Raw genomic sequence first — 23643 nt, 5'->3', positions numbered from 1 at the left:
AGAGTTCTTCCATTAAAGGGGTTGTCTCGCGGCAAACATCAAAATTTTACATTAGCCCATTCCCCCTGTCACCCCCCTGGCATAAAATAGCATTTTAAAGCGGTTTTTAAACCGCTTGCTCCTCACCGATGTGATGAAAGATGAACTTATAAAATTCTTCTCCCAAGATGGCCGCTGGTCCTTTCCCAGGGATGCACTGCGGTTTTCTCCCATGGTGCACCGCGGGTCTTCTCCCATGGTGCACCATGAGCTCTGTGCGTTCCATTGCCGATTCCAGCCTCCTGATCGGCTGGAATCTGCACACGTGACGGGGCGGAGCTACGCGATGCCGCGTAGAAGGGGGCGGAGCCAGAACGCCACTCGTGCCTGGACCGTCCAGAAGGTAGAAGACCGTTCTGCGCAAGCGCGTCTAAATAAGCAAGAGTACCACGAAATTAGACGGAGCCATGGAGACGTGGACGCTAGCAACGGAGCAGGTAAGTGAATAACTTCTGTATGGCTCATATTTAATGCACGATGTATATTACAAAGTGCATTAATATGGCCATACAGAAGTGTATACCCCCACTTGCTTTCGTGAGACAACCCCTTTAACCCATCACGATAGTGTTGAACAATACAGCTGCACCAAAACTGGAATTAATTGTACTTTTGAATTTCAGGAGTCTGATTGTACGGCCTAATCACGGGACAATTCAATCTAGTTTGCACGCTAGAGACTTTCATTTATATATGAGGCCGGGCATTAGCAGAGACCAAGAATCAATAGAGCCAAGGAGGAGGCAATTAATACAGTCACACCGCCTGCATCCTAGATTCCCCGACATTACAGCCTCCGTGGGAAGAGATTGCGCTGAATATTAAACCTCGTCAAGCCTCGACCCGTCCCCAGTGAAATTAACGAGAACCCTTTTTGCTGGCAAATAGTGACAAAACCCTGGGAAATAATGTTTTCGGTCTTCCAGCAGGAGCGTAACTCTGGGCTGTCATCGCCCTATGGTCGTCTGGTTACAATGAACGCTACAGTTCTAATTTATTTCTCCAGAGGTGACGCGGCGCACATAAAGGCGCCTGGAAGCGTGGAGGACTCGCACTCATTCTCGCTCGCAGAAAGGATGTTGATTGAATTACCATGGAAACGAGAACCCCCTACCAAAGCGAGGACGGTTCCAACTACTAGACCCAACGTGAGCGAGCAGTTAAACGCACGGCTGGCTGAAGGCGACAGCGCTCTGTTTTGTAACAATAGAATGCCGGCGCCGAGACCGCGGCTTTGTTGTGGAATGAAGTATCATACCCTGTGTGGGCATAACATTCAGCCGCAGGGGTTCAGCAGGGACATTCTAATTACAGCCAATTAACCATTTATTGTAATTGGTAACGTTTTTCTACAAAGTACATTTTCGCTCTTTCGGTGCAACATTTTTCCACTTTTGCTGTATATACCTAAAATGGCAGAATTAGAGTGGTTTCACGCCTGCGGTGGGGGATCCGCTTTCCTGCTCCGTTCAGGCCAAACGGGTGCGTCTCAGGATGGAACCCAACAGCACCGGACAGACCTTGTTGACTATAATAGGGTTTGTTACATTTCCGCTCACCTGCGCGACAGAACCTCCAACTGGATGTTCCAACGCAGATGTGATAGCGGCCTTGGGGTAGCCTCACATGAGCGTACATGCAAAAAAACAAAAAAAACAAAAACGCATTCCGCAACGCATTTGCACATGAACGAGGTTTAATAAAGTTGCTTTGTGTGCATTACTGTACTTTTTGCACACGCAGACCAGTTCACACGCACCCGCAACACCCCCCTTCCGTACATTTAAAAGCTAATTAGCCCAATGAAGTCAGATGTGTTTTTTTTCCCTTGCATTTTCCGTATTCGTGCCCCTCCCATAGACTGCCAAAACGCAGGAAAATAGAGCAGGTCCTACTTTTTTCCACACGCAAAAGGGTGCTCAAAAGACAAACCAATTAAAATCAATGGGTCTTATTCTGTGTTTAGCGTGTAAAGACTCTAGCTACTAAGTGAGAAGTGCCGTCTTCCATCACCAGGCACGTGACTCATTACTGGTTATATATTAAAGACGAGCAGGCACGTAGCCCTATCCAAACAATGGCCTGCGAGAGCGCCCCGTTCTCAGTAGGAGACCATAGAAGTAGTCGTGCGCCGTGCCCATCAGAAAGAGCTCATTATGTTAACAAAAAGGTCATTTCTTGAGTGAGGATCTCCAACTGCGTCGGTTTGATAGAGACGGATCCCAAGACGCTGTACTTAGCTAATCATTGGAGTAATAACACATCCCGGATTTCTGCAGATGTTCGGGCAGACAGCCCAGAGCCGCATGGATCCCGCTACCTCCGACTTCTCCCTGTAATTGCACAGTGAATAATTCATGAGCTAGACATGGGAACGTTTATGTCAAATTAGCTGCCACTATGAAACGGCAATCTAACATAGCAGGCGTGGACGCCGGCACCTGGAAACACACTCCCAATCACACCGTAATTCACCGCCACGCTACGCCAGGACCGAGCGCCGGATAATGGAGTCAACATTAGTTGGGTTTTACGGTTACAAGGCAATAAACCCAAGAGGCGGGAGATTGTACAACCGTCCGTAGACACATTAACACATAAATAGGAGCGGTATTACGTAGCGGTGTACTCAAGTCATCGGCTAATTGTAACTACATAGAGAACGCTTCTGCATGAAGTCTGAAAAAGGTGCAGGTCAAGCGCGTGAAAGTGAGTGATAACAGTGCGGTCCAAACACGAGCCAGCGACTGCGCGGCGAACAGTAATCGGTCACTTTATGCAGACCTAAAAACAATTGTTGGCTTGTTCGCTTTAGACGGTGCTCGTTCAGTCGTTCTCATCAGCGCTTATACAGCGAATGTTAAAGACTCAACGAGCCAACGATGCATCTACCCGTATAAACAGGTGAGCTAGAAATAATGTCACTTGCTTGTCTAAAAAGGACCTCAAAGGCCTCGCGGATTTCTATAGGTAACCTACTAGGAGTCACAGATTTGGAATATCATGCCAATCAACATGCCTGCTTTATTACAGGACTAACATCAATGCATGGGTTCTGAGGGACTTACGACTCTGTGCCACCCTCATGGATTCTTTCCCTATTGGCAGAAACTAAGATAAAAGTAGTAAGGAAACATTTCCCACTGACAATGGTTTCCGCAATGACCCCTGTGGTGTTCTGCAAGCAATAGAAGGTCGGGACATTATTAATATAGTGAGATTAGTCGTACGCAAATGTGAAAGATAAGGCTACAAGCAGCAGTTTTAGGTTGGGGCTAATTCTGACCGTGACAAGAGATGCACGATAAAAAACTCCGCAGCTCGCAAGAGGAAAAAAGCACTATTTTTATTGTGATCTGTGACGAGCGCCGCACAGACACCCCGCTCATGTCAACGGGGAAGACGGGCTTCTGCCTCATTGGGGTTTTCTTTTGCCTTCCTCTGGAAGAGATGTCTGTTTTCGGCCTTTCATGCCATGTTAATGCGAGTACAAGGTCGCAGGACTACACACAGATCTTTGGTTGCAGCCAAACTCGCTGTTTAGCGTTATCTGCTGACGAATGCTGCTTCACACAAGCATATGCGTATTAGTGCACGCATGAGCAATGCATTTTTGCATGCGCATGGGGATATTTTACTGTACTTTCTCCCAGCCAGTGAAACGGCGAATTAGTCCGAGTTCAAGAAGTGTTTTTCCTGGCACAATCACACAGCATTTCACGCATGTAGCATTTCACGTACACATCTGCGCACTCCGGGTGCAGGAAAATAGACCTGATGCACTCCATGAAATCAATGGGTTCTATTCCCTGCATATTGCGTGTGCACACGGGTGAAGCCGTCCTAAGGCTGTTATCACATGGGGCACGTAGGATGCAGTAAAAGCCTCTCCAAGGCCGGCACCGCTTACAGTATCCTAAGTGCACGGCTTGGTAGAGCCCAACCGGCATGTAGCCACTAGATCGCGGTCTTCACGAGTCACGTTTGTTGAGCGTTTGCGCTGACAGCACTTGGTCAGGGTTGCAATTAGTTGGCCTTCGCCTTGCATCGAGGATTTTAATTTCACAGGCCAACGCTTTAATCATACCCTCTCATTAATGCTGCAAGCAATGTGATCATGTTTGTGGCGCTCGGCACGGACCGCTTCGTACATTAGTCTGCGCCGGCTCCATATATGTGACGACAAGTGAATGCAAATGTCCTTTACTGCAGCTGTTAGTAGCCGTGGAGCCCGATGAGGCCTTCAGAGCTGAACATCCCAGATAAATGCCTAATAAAGCACACGAGTAGTCACTGGTTATGTTGTCGCAGAGCGCCGTTCTGACCGCTGTATACACCCGGGCCTTACAGGCAGTATCTATATATGCAGAAGCCACTCACCCCACTAATCCACAGGTGTTCCTTCCAGTCACCGGGTGCACAACAGTTGGCCTTAAAGGGGTGACATTCACTGGATAGCTACGAGCCCCCCCCCCCCCCACGTATTACACGACCAGTGTAATAACGGGAACTTGATCACATGAGACATTTCCCAACCTGATGACGCAAATGAGCAGATGTTGCAAAACGTACATTTTTACTTGAAATCATTTAAAAAACAGACTTTTTATGTACTTTGATTCTCTTAGAATGTCCACCTTTAGCGCCGTATGCCAGTTTTCATGCGCTTTAGTCGCCCAGTCCCTCCCGCCAGTGTGCAGACCAGACAAGAACTGCTGGGCTGGCAGAGACTTTACTCCCTACCATTCAGCGTATTGGGTGAATGTTCTGAGGGGTACCGGGAGCCCTGCAGGAGGCGCTGTAGCTGGTAGCTTACAGCAAAATCTAGACACAGGAGCATTTTCTACAATTTTAGTTGCTACTTTGGAGTAAATTACTGTTTATCGGTCCTTATTGAAACTTTAATTGGCTTAAGTTTACAGTAGCCAAACACGTAATGACAATGTGAGATAAAGCCAATGATTGGGAAGAGTCTGATGTAACGAGGTGCGACCCATAACAGAGACTTGGTAACCAAAGAAAGTTCAGGGAGGGGGTGGGGGACTGGAGCAAGAGCGCGTAAGGTTACATGGCAGCGGACGGGCTGGACTTCAGACCTTTGTTGCCAGCAATAATGGTAGTAAATTTATGTGACTGTCGGAGAACCCCTTTTAAAGCAAATTGGGGAGGTAAGTTACTGCATGGTGTGTGCTGGGGCAGAGGTCACCAGAAATCAGGTGATCGCTGCAGCCAGTCTGAGCTCCGGGTATCATGGCACCCAGGATGTGAGCGCTGATGCAGCGGACTCTGATTGGTTGTGGTGGTCACCTGACATCCGGTGCAGATATCTGCCACAAACGCCTGGACCGCAGCAGAGCTGCAGCGCTGGACTGCGGCGGCACAGGAGGAGCGAGTACCGCTTTTCTTGTTTTAACGGAGTTACAAAAACCCAGAAGTGTTGGCCGGTAACTGGACAATCCCTTTAATCACAGCTTGGCTTTACTAGCCTATCCAGGCAGAAAGAGCGGAGATGTTCTTTAAGCACTCATCGCGCCTCTCACCTCCGTCACAGAAAAGGGAGCCAAGAACGTACCATCTGATTGAGCCGCCCTGCAGTCTATCACCATTAGACCCTGGTAGCATGCAGAGGGACAGATTGCAATATGAGCGAGCTAAAACAATCAATGCCAACTAGTATACAGCCACCCAGCTCAACCCAGCCCAGAGTGGGGGAGGGGTGACTGCTAACAGTCTGCACATGTGAACTGATACCAAGGATGTCAGCCATAGATAAGTGCGCCACACCATAAAGGATTACAGCCCCTACTGGCAAAGCAGGGGATTGCCCTGTATCACCGCAGTGCGCCACACTGGCATGGCACCCTGGGCTCGCCCAGCTTCTATAGCACACTGATAAATGCGGGTGTTAGTCTGCTGACAGGCCACGGCACTGAACATTTAACCCGCTCTACTTATAATCTGGCCCTCTGCGTTCTACCAGGGTCTATGGTGATTGAACCGCCCTGCAGTCTATCAGATGGTGCGTTCTTGGCTCCCTTTTCTGTGAGTTAGGTCTTTGTACATTTTTTCTCACCTCTGATTTCACTTTTGTGTCAGGAGGGAGCAAAATCCTGCGGCCCCTACAAGATATTTGGGACCGCAGGAGGCAATGTGACTTGGGACGAACTGCTGGGCAAACATCTGGCAGCTCGTTCAGAAGAGCGAGTATCACTGGCATCGCTGAGAGCCCTGCTGGCATGGAGGCGTTCTCCACCCGCCTCCATTCACCATAAGCAGACTGTGGCTCAAAGGTGACCGACTATGGTTTATACTGAATGGCGCGTCGTTCAGCTTCTGCATGTAAAAAAATGGAACAGTTCTGGTTCAGTCCCAACGTGCGTTTACATGGGAGGACTATGGATTTTGAACAATTATCCCGTAAAAGGGCCGTAATATCATTCATACCGACGACAAGGTCATACATGTGTACTACAATACTGCAGGTCTCTGAAAGTCCCGCTGGATGGCATGTAGTGACTTACACCACAATTTGCATCAAACAGGTTGTCCGACCGTCCCAAATTTACTAACACATACTGAAGTCCGGCACGTCGGCCGCCATGTAACCTTCTGCGCTCGGTCTCCAGTTTCTCTCACCCCTCCCTGAACTCGCTCATGTTACTAAGTCTGTTATGGGTCGCACCTCCTTACATCAGACTCCTCCCAATCATTGGCTTTAGCTCACATTTTCATTATGATTTTGGCTACTGTCAACTTTGGCCAATTAAAGTTTCAATAAAAAGACTGATAGAGAAACAGTAATTTACTCCAACGTAACTAATTGGTAGTCACATGACCCCACGCTTCCACACACTACGCAAACGGGCCTCGTTCACGCAGGCTCAAGTGTTTGTTCAGCACGGAGAAAAGTATCAGTTCAATAAAAACTGCGCAAGGTTTTCAGTAAACTTGGATGTAAAATATTAGATCTGATCGACTCGAACGAACCTTTACAGCTCCAACAAAATGGGCAACACCCGCTCGTTCCCCGCGCCTGGCATAGCAATATACACAGTTGTAAATATACGAGGTATAGAAAAATTCAGAGGTTGGACAAAAATATGGAACCACCAAAAAAAACAACAAAAAAAAACAAAACACAGAAAGCATTGAGTAATACACCGTTGGAAAACCTTTGGCTGTCAGAACTGCTTGCAGTCTACAGAGGTCCTGTATGGTTTGCCAGGGGATCTTGTACCATTCTTCCGACAAAACCTTGGCATGCTCCAGCACGCTTGAACATTTTTTCAACACTGACCACAGCGGCTCAAATGATATTAATGTCGGGCAATTGTGGAGGCCATGGCAAATGTGATGCTTCATCTTCGTAATTTGGTACCAGTTCTGGACGATGTGAGCTGTGTCAACAGGGGCTTTATAGTCTTGCTAAACGGCATCACCATCGGGGGAACCAACTTTGCATTATAGATGGCTCTAGTTGCTCGAAATGGTCACAATTGTTGGCAGTGACGTGACCGTGGTAGGGCAATGACGGGTCCGGCCGAATGCCACGCCCGTGGTAGGGCAATGACGGGTCCGGCCGAATGCCACGCCCGTGGTAGGGCAATGACGGGTCCGGCCGAATGCCACGCCCGTGGTAGGGCAATGACGGGTCCGGCCGAATGCCACGCCCGTGGTAGGGCAATGACGGGTCCGGCCGAATGCCACGCCCGTGGTAGGGCAATGACGGGTCCGGCCGAATGCCACGCCCGTGGTAGGGCAATGACGGGTCCGGCCGAATGCCACGCCCGTGGTAGGGCAATGACGGGTCCGGCCGAATGCCACGCCCGTGGTAGGGCAATGACGGGTCCGGCCGAATGCCACGCCCGTGGTAGGGCAATGACGGGTCCGGCCGAATGCCACGCCCGTGGTAGGGCAATGACGGGTCCGGCCGAATGCCACGCCCGTGGTAGGGCAATGACGGGTCCGGCCGAATGCCACGCCCGTGGTAGGGCAATGACGGGTCCGGCCGAATGCCACGACCGTGGTAGGGCAATGACGGGTCCGGCCGAATGCCACGACCGTGGTAGGGGAATGACGGGTCCGGCCGAATACCACGACCGTTGTAGGGGAATGATGGGTCCGGCCGAATACCACGACCGTGGTAGGGTAATGAAGGGTCCGGCTGAATACCACGACCGTCGTAGGGCAACGATGAAACGCCACGTGCAGGGTAATGATGGGTCTGGCTGCAAATACCATGCCTGAACCCCCACCGTGCTTCACTCTTGGCAGCAAACAATCTGGGTCATAAGCTTGGGATGGCATTCTCTAGACATACATTCGACCATAAGCTGGAAACCATGTAAAGGTCTTTTCATCCGACCAAATGACCTTCCATTGCTCCATAGTCCAGGTTTTATGACATTTACACCCGTCTTCTGTGAGTAGCACTTTGATCACTGAGAAGTGGTTTTGGAATGGCGGCCGGGTGGCTTAAACCCCTGACCAATTGAACCTTGTTGCTTAGGGCAAATGTTCACTTCTGCCTGGATGTATCTGTGTGATATTACCTCCTCTTAAAATTGGTCTCTACATGTGTAATTGATAAAGTTTACTGGTACTATTATGAAACATGATTTATAGTCACATGAAGTTTAGGGCATGCATTTCGTATGGCGTTTCCATATTTTTGTCCACCCGCTGCCTATTCCTGGATCACATACCTGGATTGCTCATGTGATTTTGGATTATTTCTGGACAAGTTGCACTGTCAGAGCGGCTGCTACTTTGAAAAGGTGATAAGCGAGCTGTCCAACCAAAACAACGTAAGGCACCTTACAATAGCAATGCAGAATACATAAGCGTGCAAGTCAATACCAAGAGTAGAATGGAAAGATTTCCACCTTTCCTACTTCTGTTCTACTCTTGGTTTTGACTAACAGATACAGATACAAAGTAATGCTGTGTGATAATGGCCTAACAGTGCCAAATGTAAGTCATTACACAAGAAAAACTAAGAAAAAATGTTTGGCGTTCAGGTGCCCCGGGTCACAACTTCCTTCTGCTGAGGTTTTATAGGACTCCTACAGCCAGGAAACCATCAGAGCGTTTCATTAAAAAATATATACGCCCCACACGATCAGCAATGTGCCAAAACCAGGAGCTCGAACGTTCTCAAAGCTTTCTTCTCTGTGGACGGCACAGTGATGTCTGCAGATCTGTAGTCCGAGCCGTCCGGTCTCTATGGAGCCTCAACCTCCTTCATTATCTGTGGCATCAGCTCAGATGGCTGCCGTCACTGAACTCCAATCTGGACCTCGGATCACAGACATCGGATTCTCTCTTGATGTCAATACGGCTGCTGGCAACAGACGTGCCACGTAGAGAAGAGTGGGCACACGCCGGACGGGGCAGCCGGCTCCTTATAATTAGGTCTTTGGGGAGAAGATGTCACTGCTCATAAGTTACCCGGGTCAGGTCATTCAAATGCATCCGTACGTCCACATTTCAGGGGTCTAACACGGATGGATTCTAATTGTGGATTCCGCAATAGTCATCCACGTAGAGGATCCACGGCAAGACGAAGGCATTAAAAAGGAATGAACTTTCGATATTTCCTTCACACTTGCAGATATGAATTGCATGATTAAAGAACAAAACAAATCACAGCTTGTCCTATTTTGAAGTCAATGGAATAGTCCGACCATCGCAGCCCATTTGCAATTGACATTGTGTATAGTAGGCGGGTACCCGTGTCATCGCTTAACAACGCAGGATATACAAACATTGGGGAGAAAAAAAACAAAAAACCTTCCGTGCATGACTAACGGCGAGGTCATCTGCAATACATAGAAATCAGAAACGCAGGGTGGCCTGCCGGGCTCACAGCCCAAATCCAACCGGTTCGTATGAGCCTGGCCTTAGCGCATGAAACTTGGACACAACGCATAAACCATGAGAAATATGGCGCACCATTAACCCTTTGCAATCCAATTTTGGATTCAGGGTTTACTAGAGGGTTTTCTCTTTCTGCCATTATACAATGGCGCCATCTGTTGGCTAGAGTCAGTACTGCGGTATGGGATATGCTGGAGAGGCCCCCAACAACAGAGCAGCCAGTAATATGCAGTAATACCACCCTGTTTGACATCTTCCGACATTGGAGCTATACAGCCTTCAATCAGAATGTCTTCAGACGTCACAGTGGATTGGAAAGGGTTAAGAGTAAGTCAGCAGCATATGAATCCCAGAGAGGATAGCTGCACACTCCAATACAGACCATCCACAGGAGGAAAAAAAAAAAAAAAAAAAGCCTTCGATCCAGTTAACCGCTTTTACAGATTACATCAAATCTCACAGTAGTTGTATTCATATTGGCTGAACTATGCCCATCTCCATCACCCCGAAACAGCTGTCCGTGTATGGATACTCTGGTTTTAGCTTATAGTTCCCAGTCCCTGTAATAAGGCTTGTGTAAAATCTGATACTGACTTGCAGGAATGCAGCCTTCCAATAGGTGGCGCTGCAGAGGTATTGTTCAACCTTTCATTTGCATATTTCCCAGAGGAGCATGCATGGCCTTAAGTCTCCTAGGTGCTCTCCTTAAGGAGAAACGATACCCTTCCTGACAGCAGGCATGGTAGTGAATATACTGCTCACTTCGCCGGTCCTCCGGATATAGCTAGTCAGCTGTTAGTAGAGGGGAAGTCCCACCACCCCGAATAAGTCCTACTACAATACAGGTGAGATAAGCCTCACATCACATGCTGCCCATTGACGCCAATGAGTATCTTTGTTAATGAATGGACCCCTTGCTCCTCCAAAGGGTTTTCTTTGTCCCTCGTTAAACTTTGGACCGTCAATCATCTTCGTTCACGTGACACCGGTCAGACCTTCGCTCTACAAGATCACATTTCAGGCACATTTTGATGCGGCGGACAGGATTTCGCTCTGAATAAACTGCGCCCGGACTTAACTGTTCCAGCGAGATCTCCCCGACAATGGATGTGCGGAGAACAAACAATAACAAGTACTGCTTGTGTTGGAGATTGCCCAACTAAAAAGCTTACTGGACATCAAAGTTCCTGCAACAAAGCTCTGCTCCATCCATTGTGTCAGGCTTAACCCCTACAACGCCAGAAAGGCTTAACGAGCATTATGGATTCAATGCGCCGCAGCCGCTTCACCTTGGCAGTGAGTCAAGCCATACACCGTGGTCAGCAGTCCCCCAATCCAGAGCTCAGCTGCTGGCGGTACTGGAAGCCGGCAGATATCTACACCATCGCCATCCAGAAATAATAGATTGCACAAAGCTGTCTACAAGAGCAGCCGAGCCAAAAACACAACAATGCAGGAAGCCCTTTTATGTCTTATTAGCCAATAACTGTAGTTTTTGCATCCATGGACAGCTGATCGGGATTCTGTATGTCAGTTTGTTGAGAAAGGCAAGAAGAGCACAGAGTCCCCCAGCAAGCGCTCAAATCTGTCCCTAATGTACGCGAGAAAGTGAGCGACCGCAGGCAGCAGTGAAGGCTGCTCCTTGACCAGATGTGACATGTCACGGAATCACACGCATCGCAAGAGTCTGCGGCCTCCGTGGACTCTTACTAATGGAGGCTTCCAGGAAGCACAAGACAGGAGACGTCAAACTTCCAAAGCACGATCGGCTGGTCCGCATTACTCACCATATGTCATCAGCCCCGGACTCCTGGCAATACATCGAGTGGAAGAGCGGAGAGGAATAACCGTACAAGGACCAGGCTCTTCATCGGTATTCAACCAGACGCCAACGTCAGCCTCCGGGGGCCAAAATCTGTAAGGGCATGTGCGTATAGGTTTCAAGTCCAACGATCGCCACAGAGAAGACGACGGCAGCCAAGTCCACAACATATTGGTGCAGATTTGCCTCTACAAATTATGCCATGACAACAATCGCCCACAACTCTAGGTTTTTAGACTTTACACTAAACTCACATTTTTAAGTGATTGACGTATACAAGCATGGAATGGCGCATTAGTGCCTTGGACTTCTAGCGTTGGTTCCTGGCATCTGACCAGTGAAGAATGGGCATGAGATCCAGATCCTACATGCAAATAGAGAAGATGGAATGCCACCTCTACAGCACCACCTAATGGTTGGTATCCTTTCTTCAAATGCTGCCATCCAATAGGTGGCGCTGCAGAAGTATGGTTTACATCTTCCTTACTTGCATATATTTCCCAGAGGAGCATGCATGGCCTTACAAGTCTCCTCACTCACCTCCTAGGTGTCTACACATACCTTTTACGTGCTCTCTTTGAGGGATGATACCCCTCCCAATCCAGATCCCAATAATGGTCAAGGGTGGATTTTGCCGAATAGTTAACTTTTTTTTTTTTTTTAACTCTTAGGAGGTTATCCATGCAGTGCCTATTGGGATACACCAGGGTTAGAGCAGAAGTACTTCTCTGACCCCTATGTAGTGGTCGGCACTTAGAATTCTAAAGCTGGGGTCTGCAAGTACTACACAGGGCTTTAGCTCCTACTGCTGTGTAGTGGCTGGCACTCTTGATATCGGTGAAACGCCAGCTTACAATTCCAAATGCCACCCACTATACAGTGTTCGGAGCGGAAGCTACTGCTCCGACCTGTATAGTGGCCGATGCTTGTAATTGCAGGTGCAGCGCTCATTGAACTCAATGGGACTCCAGCTTACAATTCCACTAGAGCTACGCCTGCAATTACAAGTGTCAGCCACTACACAGCGGCTGGAGCACCACAGACCCCGTTGTATCCTGGCGGGGCTGCCTGAATAACCTTACGAATAATGGAACTAAAATCCGCTTAAAATTTGGCCTTTAAAATGAGACGTTAGAGGGAAACGGCAAAAAGAGTTTCTGTGCAGAAATGCAGAAAATGGGGCTCAGTGCAGCGCTTGCACCCAATTCATAGCAGCCAATACAATTACAGACATGGGATTGGTTACATTTGGTGACAGATTGCTCAGACTAATGGCCACATTCACTCATCCTTTGCTGTACGACTATCAGTGCGTTCCAATGAACGGTTAACAAGATCCTGGCTGCGCGCCATTTGGTATTGATATCACCGTGGTACAGGAATTGATCTTTCCTCAATTGACCCTGCAGAATGTAGTATCCCGTATCCTCCGTACACCACATACTCTGGTGGGGTCACAGACCCAGAAGGCTTTACCGGGAGGCTTTTCCCAAACGTGTAATCATGATCGCTGCGGAGGAAAGAGGAGATTGCTAGAAGCTGCAGCTACGTCTACCCGCACCCAAACACGGCCATGGCGATGCAACGGCCGCACATCTCGTGCCGCAGGCAGGACTCAAACTCAAGTCCATGGAAGCAGGATAGGAAAATGCTTCCCCGAGTGTGAAAACTGTACTGTCACATCTCAAAATCCTAATGCGATTCTCAGCTGTTCAGCTTTAGGAATACACAGCCAACAGCAATAAGGCCCAGCAGGGATATACATCACATGGCATCTCTATATACACAGCGTATGGCAGGCCACACTGCCAGGGTCACATGTGGAACATATGGCTCTGTTTGGTATTGTGTTCGGTGGATAGAAAGGCTCCAAAAAACAGTTTAATCAAAGTTCTATAAACTTTGTGAGGGCCATGGGCAAGAACAGGTATGAGCTCTGCTCGCCCACATCAAGGGCTTTACTAGTGCCCACCCTCCATCTACAGAGAGCCTGAGCTGCGCCACTTAATAGTATCATAAACTTGGCTGTTATTGCAAACACAAGGCCCACTGATCCATTAGAAAGACCCTAGAGGGTGGAGAAAGGGGTTGTTTCCTGTGCATTCGTTGGGCCTCTCCGGTTGCCTGGACCACCCAAGGACCCTTTAGCACTATGGACCGGTCTGACTATAACAGATCTTCTACCTCACTGGAGTTCCATAGGTTATCGTATTCCATAAATGTAAACTAATGTTCATTCTTCATTTATCCTTCTGCAGATGGAACATCTAGATCACAAGTGTAATATCAGACGGGCCTATAATATAATAGAAGGGTGCGAGGTAATAAATCACACCGGATAAAGCCGCAAAAGGTACATTATGAGCTTTCTGTAAAAAAAGATGATCTCACTGCAAATGTTCAGTCCAAGAACTCCTTCCTAGACTGCTTACTGTAAGGACACATGGTGAGGGGCCGGGACCCTCGCTGCCCACAGCATTGGACCTGGCAGCACAGAAGTGGAAAACCCCAGCCAATCCGAGAGAGTGCCATCCTCTAGTGAAGACGTGGCTCTTAGAGCGCCAACAACTCTCACCAACACAGGAAGGCACAAGAATACATCGCCTGTGTGGTCATGTGAGCGCTGGAAGGGCATTTCCATGAAGTTGGGCAACTTCTGAGATCATACCCCCTGCTTGCATTCATCTTTGCAGGTGTAAAATACGCAGTGCACACGCACAAAAATGACCGCATATGCAGTAAAAATGCTGATAATTTTGATACGCTTGTGTGAACACGGCCTAATCCACAGAACAATGGCTTCAGGCAACCTTTCCCCATGCGTGAGAGGAAATGGAATGGGGGTCTACCAAATTTTAGATCCTTACTTCTGTGTGTGGTCCTCACTGCATACCTTGGACTGTTGGCTCTAGACCGGGAAGCAGGTGGACCCTCAGACAACGAGTCTTGGGCTATCGGAGTAGTGAATTTTTTTAAAGCTTATTTTTGAAAATTGTAATGGGGAACAAAGAAAATGGCGCAGCAGCAGGGGACGGGCGTGGGTTTTTATTTTTACTTGCTTAGTGCAAACACGACAATCAATTTTACCTGAGGTGCAAAAGCAGCTCATCGTCAAGACCGACGTCGTTTCAAGAACACAGCACAGATTTACATTTTTATTTATTTTTTTTTAAAACAGACCTCTCACCACCTCTAAATTAGCATCATTAAATATTCTCACTGTGATTCATGACTAAGGGTCCTTCTAGATGAGCAGATCCTTAATTGAACGAGTGAGTGACATCACCGCTAACTAGTTTGCTCTCAAACAGCCCGTTTTGACCGGTAAATGCATCATTGCTTGAATCTGCACCAATTATGTGGGTTTTGGAGCAGATTTTCCGTTGCAGAAAGAGCAAATCAAATCCGCTACGTGTGAACGCCCCCTGCAGGGGAAGTTGGCATATGCATCTATAATGATCCTTCTCTTTTAGCAAGAAAGAGGTTAACATCACTATAATCTGACCGATGAGTTATTCTAAAAGGACAAATAAATGAGACATTGGTCCGGTCCCACAAACTGCAAGTCATAAGTATTTACAAGATCCGCATCATAAAACCTGTATACAAACACCAAACGTACATTCCCACCATAGTAACCACAAAAAATGTAGAGAGATTTAAAGATAAACTGGTGATAATTAAACACAAGCAGCTCCTCACATATTTGGGTAATAAAGCAAATCCCTCCATCCCCCCCATTAATAACCTACATCGCTATTTAACAGAACAGCACGAGAGTAAATACATTTGGAAGAAATGAAGCGCTCCACTTGGCATCAGCTGGAGACGGATAATCTTGAGCGTTCCCACTGCGTCTAGAAAAATGTTTAGGAACGCCGAATCCCCGTGTCACGCATCCCACAGAGGAGCCAACTCCTCCACACAGGCTTTCCTTAATGTGTGTCGCCCCACCGCTACATGTTTCCATCCTTGAGTCTGAGAAGACTTCAGTAAATGTGATGCTTTTATTTTAGAACTCCTCTAAAGGTTATACTAATGGACTTGCCATATAATGTAGCACAACACACCAGCTAGGGTGGGGGCACAACCATGCCCAATCTATGGGGGTAGTAGCGGCGACGCAGGTGGAGCCTCTGCCCCGGGCACAGCGAAGTCAAGAGACCCGAGATGCTTAGCCCAGGCAGGTAATTAATGTCTGACATTTATATGGCATCAGCATATAATCACTCACTGCTGTCTCTGCCTCCCAGAGGGACTTTCAAACTAATGTCCATCACATGGGAAGACTTACTTGCGCACAACATTTCATAAAACAATTAAATAGATAGTTTGGCTTCTTCCCACACAAGCATGGACAGAAAACCAACTCCACGAGCAGTTAGGCTGGACCCACAACGTATTTGTGCACACGCACAATACACAGATAATAGAACCCATTGATTTCAATGGCCTTATAACCGTATTTTGCACGTGCGTTTTAGTCATGAAAAAAACCCACCATGCTCTACTTTCCTGCACATTTGCCTACCAAAAGGTCCCGATAGAAGCCAATGGGCGGTCGGGAGATGCAGAAGTCTGCTGGAAAAAGAACAAGTCTGGAGCTCAGATGAATTAGCCATGTAAATCAGTGCGGGCTCAATAAGTACAGTAAAACATGCCAATGCGCACACAAAAAAAGCATTGGTCAGTGCATAAAAAAGGCTCGCACAAATACGTATACGCTTGTGTGAAGGAGGGCTTACCCGGCAAGTGAAGGCTGCAGTCCTTGAATCCACCGGTGTGACGGTCCAGCTCACACCAAGCTTCTCAGACAATGTTGCTCGAGAAAATCTCAGCGGGAGCCAAAACGCCCCATGGGTATATTAGAAGATATTTTAATTTACCCCCTTCTGTATATGAGTCTAAAGACTATGGATTGAGTCTTGATGATAGTGCATCCCTGCACCACTCCCATACACCCCTACACCCCCCCCCCCCCCCCCTACGGCCACCCACACACCTACGGTGCCAATGCTCTAAACTTCTTGTTGGTAGGACAGCAAAATAGATTTTCCTTTTTAACCACGCTCTAACATACGGCTCCTCTTCGTACACTGATGGGTAGAAGCCATAGGTACTTTATATCTATAGTGCTGCTCATTTTGTTTATTGTAAAGACTATATAAATTCTGCAGAGGCCTAATCTACCATAGATTAGATGTGCAGATGCCTTTTAAGGAACGGATACTGGACATTTGTTTAGGCTTGCAGAAAAATTAAAAAATTAGCTATATGTTCTTCATCTTCGTGCCCCTGTATGGATGAGGTCTACATGGTAGCAGCTTGTGGGGGTAATCTCCCTGGCACTACTACGGGCAGCTGTATATTCCTACATGGTTGTACACCCATCACCCTAAGGTCCAGGATGTGACCCAACCAGTCCCAAGGTGTAATTGATCCGTTCCCATCAGCACCATATTGGCCAGAGGCAGATCAGCAGACGGTGAGTCCGGTAGTAGAAACTGCACAAATAGCTCCTTAATAGAGATGAGCGAATATACTCGTTTCGAGTAATTACTCGATCGAGTACCGCGATTTTCGAGTACTTCTGTACTCGGGGGAAAAGATTCGGGGGGCGCGGCAGAGCGGGGGGTAGCAGCGGGGAACAGGGGGGAGCCCCCTCTCGCTCCCTCTACCCCCCACTCCAACCCCCCACTCACCCACGGCACCCCCCGAATCTTTTCGCCTGAGTACGGAAGTACTCGAAAATCGCGGTACTCGGGCGAAAAAGGGGCGTGGCTGAGTAGGTTCGCTCATCTCTACTCCTTAACCCTTCATTCCCAGTATAGCAAAATATCTGCGCATTTCAGTAGAGATCTCGTCCCGGTGAGCCTCTACACAAGCATCTGGGGATTGTCTGAACCGACCCAACCACCGCAGGTAGAAGTCTTGCCAGCTGACGGAGGGCCGGCCATTGCCGGTAAGGATTGGAAGCCGTTCTAAGAGGCCACGCATCTCCTTACAAGTCTATAAAGTGCCACCAGCCCGGCGTATTAATGTGAATTCCCAAAAGGCTTATAAAACTAAACCTATTAAAGCAATAACCTGCTGCGGGCGAGGCTTCTCGTAAGATCCCGACCTCGTAATGTATGGTGAAAAACAAGTAACCCCGCAGGCCCGCGATACATACAGATTTATTATTGTGCCCTGATGTAATCTCTGCGCTCATTAGAGCTTCCAAGGAGAATGTTCCATGAGGCACGCGGTGGCGCAGGCGGACTTGCTGGTTTCAGGACGCTGATTAACATTGCTTCAAATAGGCGAGCTACATACAATGAAAGTGGGGACAATTCATGCCATAAAATAAAAAATGTAGGTGGAGTGCATAATGTAGCGCAATGGCCCGGGTTGGTACTGCAGTGTAGTTTCCAACTAATTCAACAGGAGCTGCGCCACCAACGTGGGCCACTGTGCTACGGTCAGTGCTTTCTGCTTCCAACGCTCACCGCAGTGACAGTGGCCCCAGGAACCAGCCGATCAGTGGAGATCTGAGCAGAGGGCCCCGGTCAAGTCATCAAAAGAAGAAAATCCCCTTTATCTGCTGGTCATGATGCCAGGCTCTAAGGAGGAGTAATACATGCTGCTGTAGACAGCCTGCACTCTGCGGAAGGAGACACTAAGAATTACAACTTGATATCCCTTCAACCTTCCAGGGCTGATATAGTGAATTATAGGGTGTCGGGGGGCGATGGAGCGCCACCTGCCATTGTGGATTTCCAGATTCCAGGTTTTTTTTCCTCAATCCGCTTTAGTAGCCGTTTTCCTAAGACTTCTGGATTTGCTGGAATCTCTTCTGTCTTTTTTGGAAAGCAGCCGTGAAAGAGCAATGTGTGGGCCGGGTCTACGAGAGCAGTGGAACAGGTAAGCCAATACCTGGTTGGTACCACCATGTGCTCGGGGTCTTCTAGGCCCTTTAAATCCACCCAGATCTTTAGGGTCAGAGCAATTTCTGCAGAATGTCTTGCCTGTAACATCGCATTCCTTAAATAATTCAGCTCAAGTAATGTGCTGACTGGCAGCCCCGCTCCTCTTAAGAGGCACATATCCGGTATCGGTATATACCGCTCGTCCTTCCCTGCAGTACAAGCCAACATTTCAGCAACATAATGTGATAATCATGAATTATTGTTAACAAAGGTAACATTTCAAGTGCCAAACCAAACTCCAACAGCCTCCTCCTGTGGCGTCTGCAGATTTAAAGGGAACCCGTCACCTCCCTGCAGCACCATTTGCTAAGGACGCTTTTTACATGGAATCGTGCGAATTTGTCTGTATTTACTGTGAACGATTGTCCAAAGACTAAACGGCGAATGAGCTTGCTTCTTGTTTGTCCATTTTATGCAGGTAGAAAAACAGTTTACTCGTTTACACGCAGTTGCGTGTAAACCACGATCGTTCATTCTTAAGCATTCACTTTACAATGAATGTGAAGGACCAACAAATGAGCTCCAACAGGACTCCTCGGCCTTCGGTAGATATGCAGAAGGAAGAGTCCATCAACTCCTTGGAAGGATTTTACCAACCAGCGATTGTTTAGCGTAGCCGGGCCTTTAGAGACCTAACCGCTGTGATATCACCGCAGTCATGCCGTATCACGACAGAGCAATACATAAGTCAACTGCAAAATAAAGACCATGTAGTTATTTTTCCTTCAGACGACGATATTTTGTTACACGTTCTCACTGAGCCCCTCAGACCCGTCCTGCCTCTGAAGGGTTAATCCATTCTCTTTGATAATTTCTGTGCGCCACCAAAGCTCCAGATGTCCTCATTATGACCTGAATTTGCTTGTTTTATTGCACTCCGCTAGTCACATTTTCAGTTCAATCCGCACTAATTATGAGCCGGATGATTTACTCTTATGGCTTCTGGAAACAGCAAACTCAATATGTGGCTGGAAATCCACCGCAAACAATTATTTACCACCAGCGCTTACTTGTAGCAGGGTTAATTAAATAAAGGGAAGGAACCGCAAAGAACCGGAAACCACAAGGCAAGGAATTCAGTTTAGATACAAGATGTGATACATGCGGGCATGGAGGCTCTAGTACCCTGTAATATCCAAGCTAGAGGCGGTACAGCAGGGTACTAGAGCCCCCATGCCACCCGTATCACATCTTGTATCCAAGCTAGAGGCGGTACAACAGGGTACTAGAGCCTCCATGCTCTCCTGTATCACATCTTGTATCCAAGCTAGAGGCTGTACAACAGGGTACTAGAGCCTCCATGCCTGCCTGTATCACATCTTGTATCCAAGCTAGAGGTGGTACAACAGGGTACTAGAGCCTCCATGCCTGCTTGTATCACATCTTGTATCCAAGCTACAGGTGGTACAACAGGGTACTAGAGCCTCCATTCCTGCTTGTATTACATTTTGTATCCAAGCTAGAGGAGGTACAACAGGGTATTAGAGCCTCCATTCCTGCTTGTATCACATCTTGTATCCAAGCTAGAGGCGGTACAACAGGGTTCTAAAGCCTCCATGCCCCCCGTATCACATCTTGTATCCAAGCTAGAGGCGATACAACAGGGCACTAGAGCCTCCATGCCCATCTGTATTACATCTTGTATCCAAGCTAGAGGAGGTACAACAGGGTACTAAAGCCTCCATGCCTGCCTGTATCACATCTTGTATCCAAGCTAGAGGCAGTACAACAGGGTACTAGAACCTCCATGCCCCTCATATCACATCTTGTCTCCAAGCTAGAGGCGGTACAACAGGGTACTAGAGCCTCCATGCCCACTTGTATCACATCTTGTGTCCAAGCTAGAGGCGGTACATCAGGGTACTAGAGCCTCCATGCCCGCCTGTATCACATCTTGTATCCAAGCTAGAGGCAGTACAACAGGGTACTAGAGCCTTCTTGCCTGCCTGTATCACATCTTGTATCCAAGCTAGAGATGGTACAACAGGGTACTAGAGCCCCCATGCCCATCTTTATCACATCTTGTATCCAAGCTAGAGGCGGTACAACATGGTACTTAAGCCTTCACGCCGTCCTGTATCACATCTTGTACCGCCTCTAGCTCTTATGCATCCACTGGTGCCAACACCTCCTAACAGTCTGGTCAGAACGGCCGGTGGGGGACAAGTCATCGATACGACCATCCAGCTTTTCACATCCCAATAATGCGCCCCCTCTGGTAACGGGGTGAAATCTCTAGAGGCGTCTAGTGGCCAACAAGCTCTACACAAGCGGAAGAAGAAGAGGTGACTACACACAAGGAGCCTCCGAGAGCCTCTTATAGGCCAAGGGGGGAACCACTTATAGGGCCTCCGGTGACAAGACTGTGCATCTAATCACACCACAACTCTCATCATTTACAGATCTGCCTGAGATGGACCTGCATGCCGGGTTCTGCAGTTAAAACGACATTCTTTCAGGTGCTTTATTTTTTTCCCCCTTTTTACAAAGTGTATAACACCAAGCCAATATGCTAACATACTTTTGGTTATAAACCAAGGTCAGCCCTCCAGCGACTTAAGATGCAGGATGTCCAAAAAATGATTAATAGTAGTTACCAGGTATGAAAATCTGCCCCAGATTCTGCCTGTGTTGGTACTCCCACTCACCCAAACTAGTTCAGAATTAGAAGATCCGACAGCCCACAGACCAGCGGCCCCATTTATGGTGGGTAAATAGAATCTCTCTCCCAATGCTGGACAACCCATTTGAGGCGTTCTTCATACACTGGCAACATTTCAGCAAGAACGTCTACTAATCAGAGTATGTTTGCCAGGTAAGAACACCTTAGGCCGAATGCACACAGGCGGGTCGGATTCTGCATGCCAGATCCTACAGCGGAATCAGACCCTGTGCCCAGCCGGTGAGCCCTGCGTACCTGTCCGAGGTCTTCATAATCTGTACTGCGGATGCGCAATACACAAAATGCTGCGGCGGTCATTGCAGAACTGCCATGGTTAGGACGGCTTCCATCGACTTCAATGGTAGCCATTCGCGCTAGAATAGGTCATGCTGCGATTTTCCCTCCGTGAGCGAGGGGGGGGGGGGGGGGGGGGGGAAACACACAAAAAAAAACACAATTGATTTCCGCTTGCGGACATTGAAAAGCAGTTTTCCATAGCATGCCTATGGGCAGTATTTGCTGTGGGATCTAGAGGCAAACACCCGCTTCCAGATTCCACAATGCAAATACATTGGGCCTTATACAGACCTGATCAAAGGACCAACTGAGGAATAGGCATTCACCCAGCACAGTTTTCTCGTGTGGTTTGTGTTATTACATAGCCATAGCAGCCGGTGACAAACACGGCAAACCACTAGAAACTGATTCTTACATAATATCAGAGATGGTAAAGAGCAGCAAATGATGCATCGCTGGGGAATTGTGTTTTCTTCTGTGCTACTGTTTCCTGGATTGTAGGTAAAGCTCAGGGATTTAGAGACTTTGGACTGAATGTGCGTGTGCAGGTACATAATCTACTTCTGCTAATGGGGGCGAATTGTCTAAAGTAAAGAGCCTAGAAGTTGACCATAAACCAAGATCTGTTGACCAAATGAGCATTTGGCCAACAGCCATCCCTCCCAACACCCCATAGACCTGCCTAGCTTGGCTGTCCGCATGTGTTCACAATAGGGAGAGTAAAGGCCCTTTTACACGCAGCAATTACTGATTGAACAACCTAACGACTGAATGAATTAACAACTTTTTGTGGGTAAACTGTAGAATATTTAAAAACATAGATAATAGTTTGAAACCCTCTCCATATCCCTCATTAGCTAAAGTAAATATTGTATATGTTGCTTGCTCAGGTGGGCGAGTGTTTATGCAAGGAAAAATCTGGCCAGCAGGCTTTTAATAAGTGTGAAGAAAAGCCATTATCTTCTGCCGCCACGGGTTTAACTCTCTGCCAGACACCTCGGGCACATTCTACGGTATACATTCCCTTTAAGCTATTGTACATTTGTTGTGTTCCGAGTTTACACAGAGTTGATAAACTTTAGGGGCTGGACACCTATACGTCTTTAAAAACTGGCTAGAAGTTCTATAACGAGGTAATTATTAAATTTCATGTAGTCAGAACAGCGCCAATGCGTGCAAGAAGCCACGCTCCACCTTGCCTCAGCGTTGCGTTCCTAAACATTGTCGCTGAGAGAGGGGCACATGACCCAACCCGTCCGAGGCATCAGGTGAACATGGCGCAGCATACTAGCACATGTGCAGTGCTGTTTAATTAAATGGTGGCTGCTGATTAACGAGTCTGGTCACATGACCCTCCATCACTGGACAACATGTTTTAATGCAACATGTGCAGATTTCTTGAAAATGTGTTTTATACTGAAATTAAAGTAATTTACATCTAAATTAACCTCTAGACAATTAGGCACCTGTGACCGTCAGACTGGTTGGCCTAACACTTTCTCAGCTTGGAATGAGTTTACGAGGTCATGTTCCTGTGATCTACATTGCAATTTTAGGAGACTTGAAATCGAAATGTAATGTCTCCAAGACGTCCGTGGGGGGATCTCGCTGTAACGCTGCTCTATCTACTGAGCGAGTGATAATTTATCTGTAACAATCCCTTGAATTAAGAGGCTGGCAGCAGAGGTGAACTACAACACATGAGGGAGCGATGCAATTAACCCGGCCCGGCTGTACTCCAGGTATCCGTATCACTTCCGATGAGTTACTAGAACAGCCGGAGGACCTGCACTTCTAGCTGACTTTACTAATTAAAACATTTAAAAAGGTGACCTATAAAGTCTGCCACAAGTTGTCCCAGACAGTCCGTGATGTCACCTCTGGTAATGGAACGCAGCCTTATTATACCACTAAATCACAATGTCTCTGCTCTCCGGACATTAGACCGTCACTGAGCCACAAATAAGCCAAATGCC

General features: G+C 47.7%; 1 protein-coding gene across 2 annotated transcripts in view; it reads right to left on the bottom strand.

Annotated features, from left to right (window-relative positions):
* SHB (SH2 domain containing adaptor protein B) overlaps positions 1-23643 on the bottom strand; it is a 118968-nt gene that overhangs the window by 18968 nt on the left and 76357 nt on the right. Inside the window, exon 6 of one of the 2 annotated variants that reach the window (XM_066604392.1) lies at positions 576-2372. The exons of the other annotated variant lie outside the window; for it this stretch is intronic. Within the exon in view, the coding sequence (XP_066460489.1) occupies positions 2276-2372 (97 nt within the window). The 3' untranslated portion in view covers positions 576-2275. Of the gene's footprint in view, positions 1-575; positions 2373-23643 lie in introns of those variants that run through there. 2 annotated transcript variants of the gene reach the window in all.

The sequence above is a fragment of the Eleutherodactylus coqui genome, chromosome 5 (assembly GCF_035609145.1).
Source record: "Eleutherodactylus coqui strain aEleCoq1 chromosome 5, aEleCoq1.hap1, whole genome shotgun sequence".
NCBI lineage: Eukaryota > Metazoa > Chordata > Amphibia > Anura > Eleutherodactylidae > Eleutherodactylus > Eleutherodactylus coqui.
Note: the sequence above shows the minus strand (reverse complement) of the source record. Positions and strands in the feature narration are given on the sequence as shown.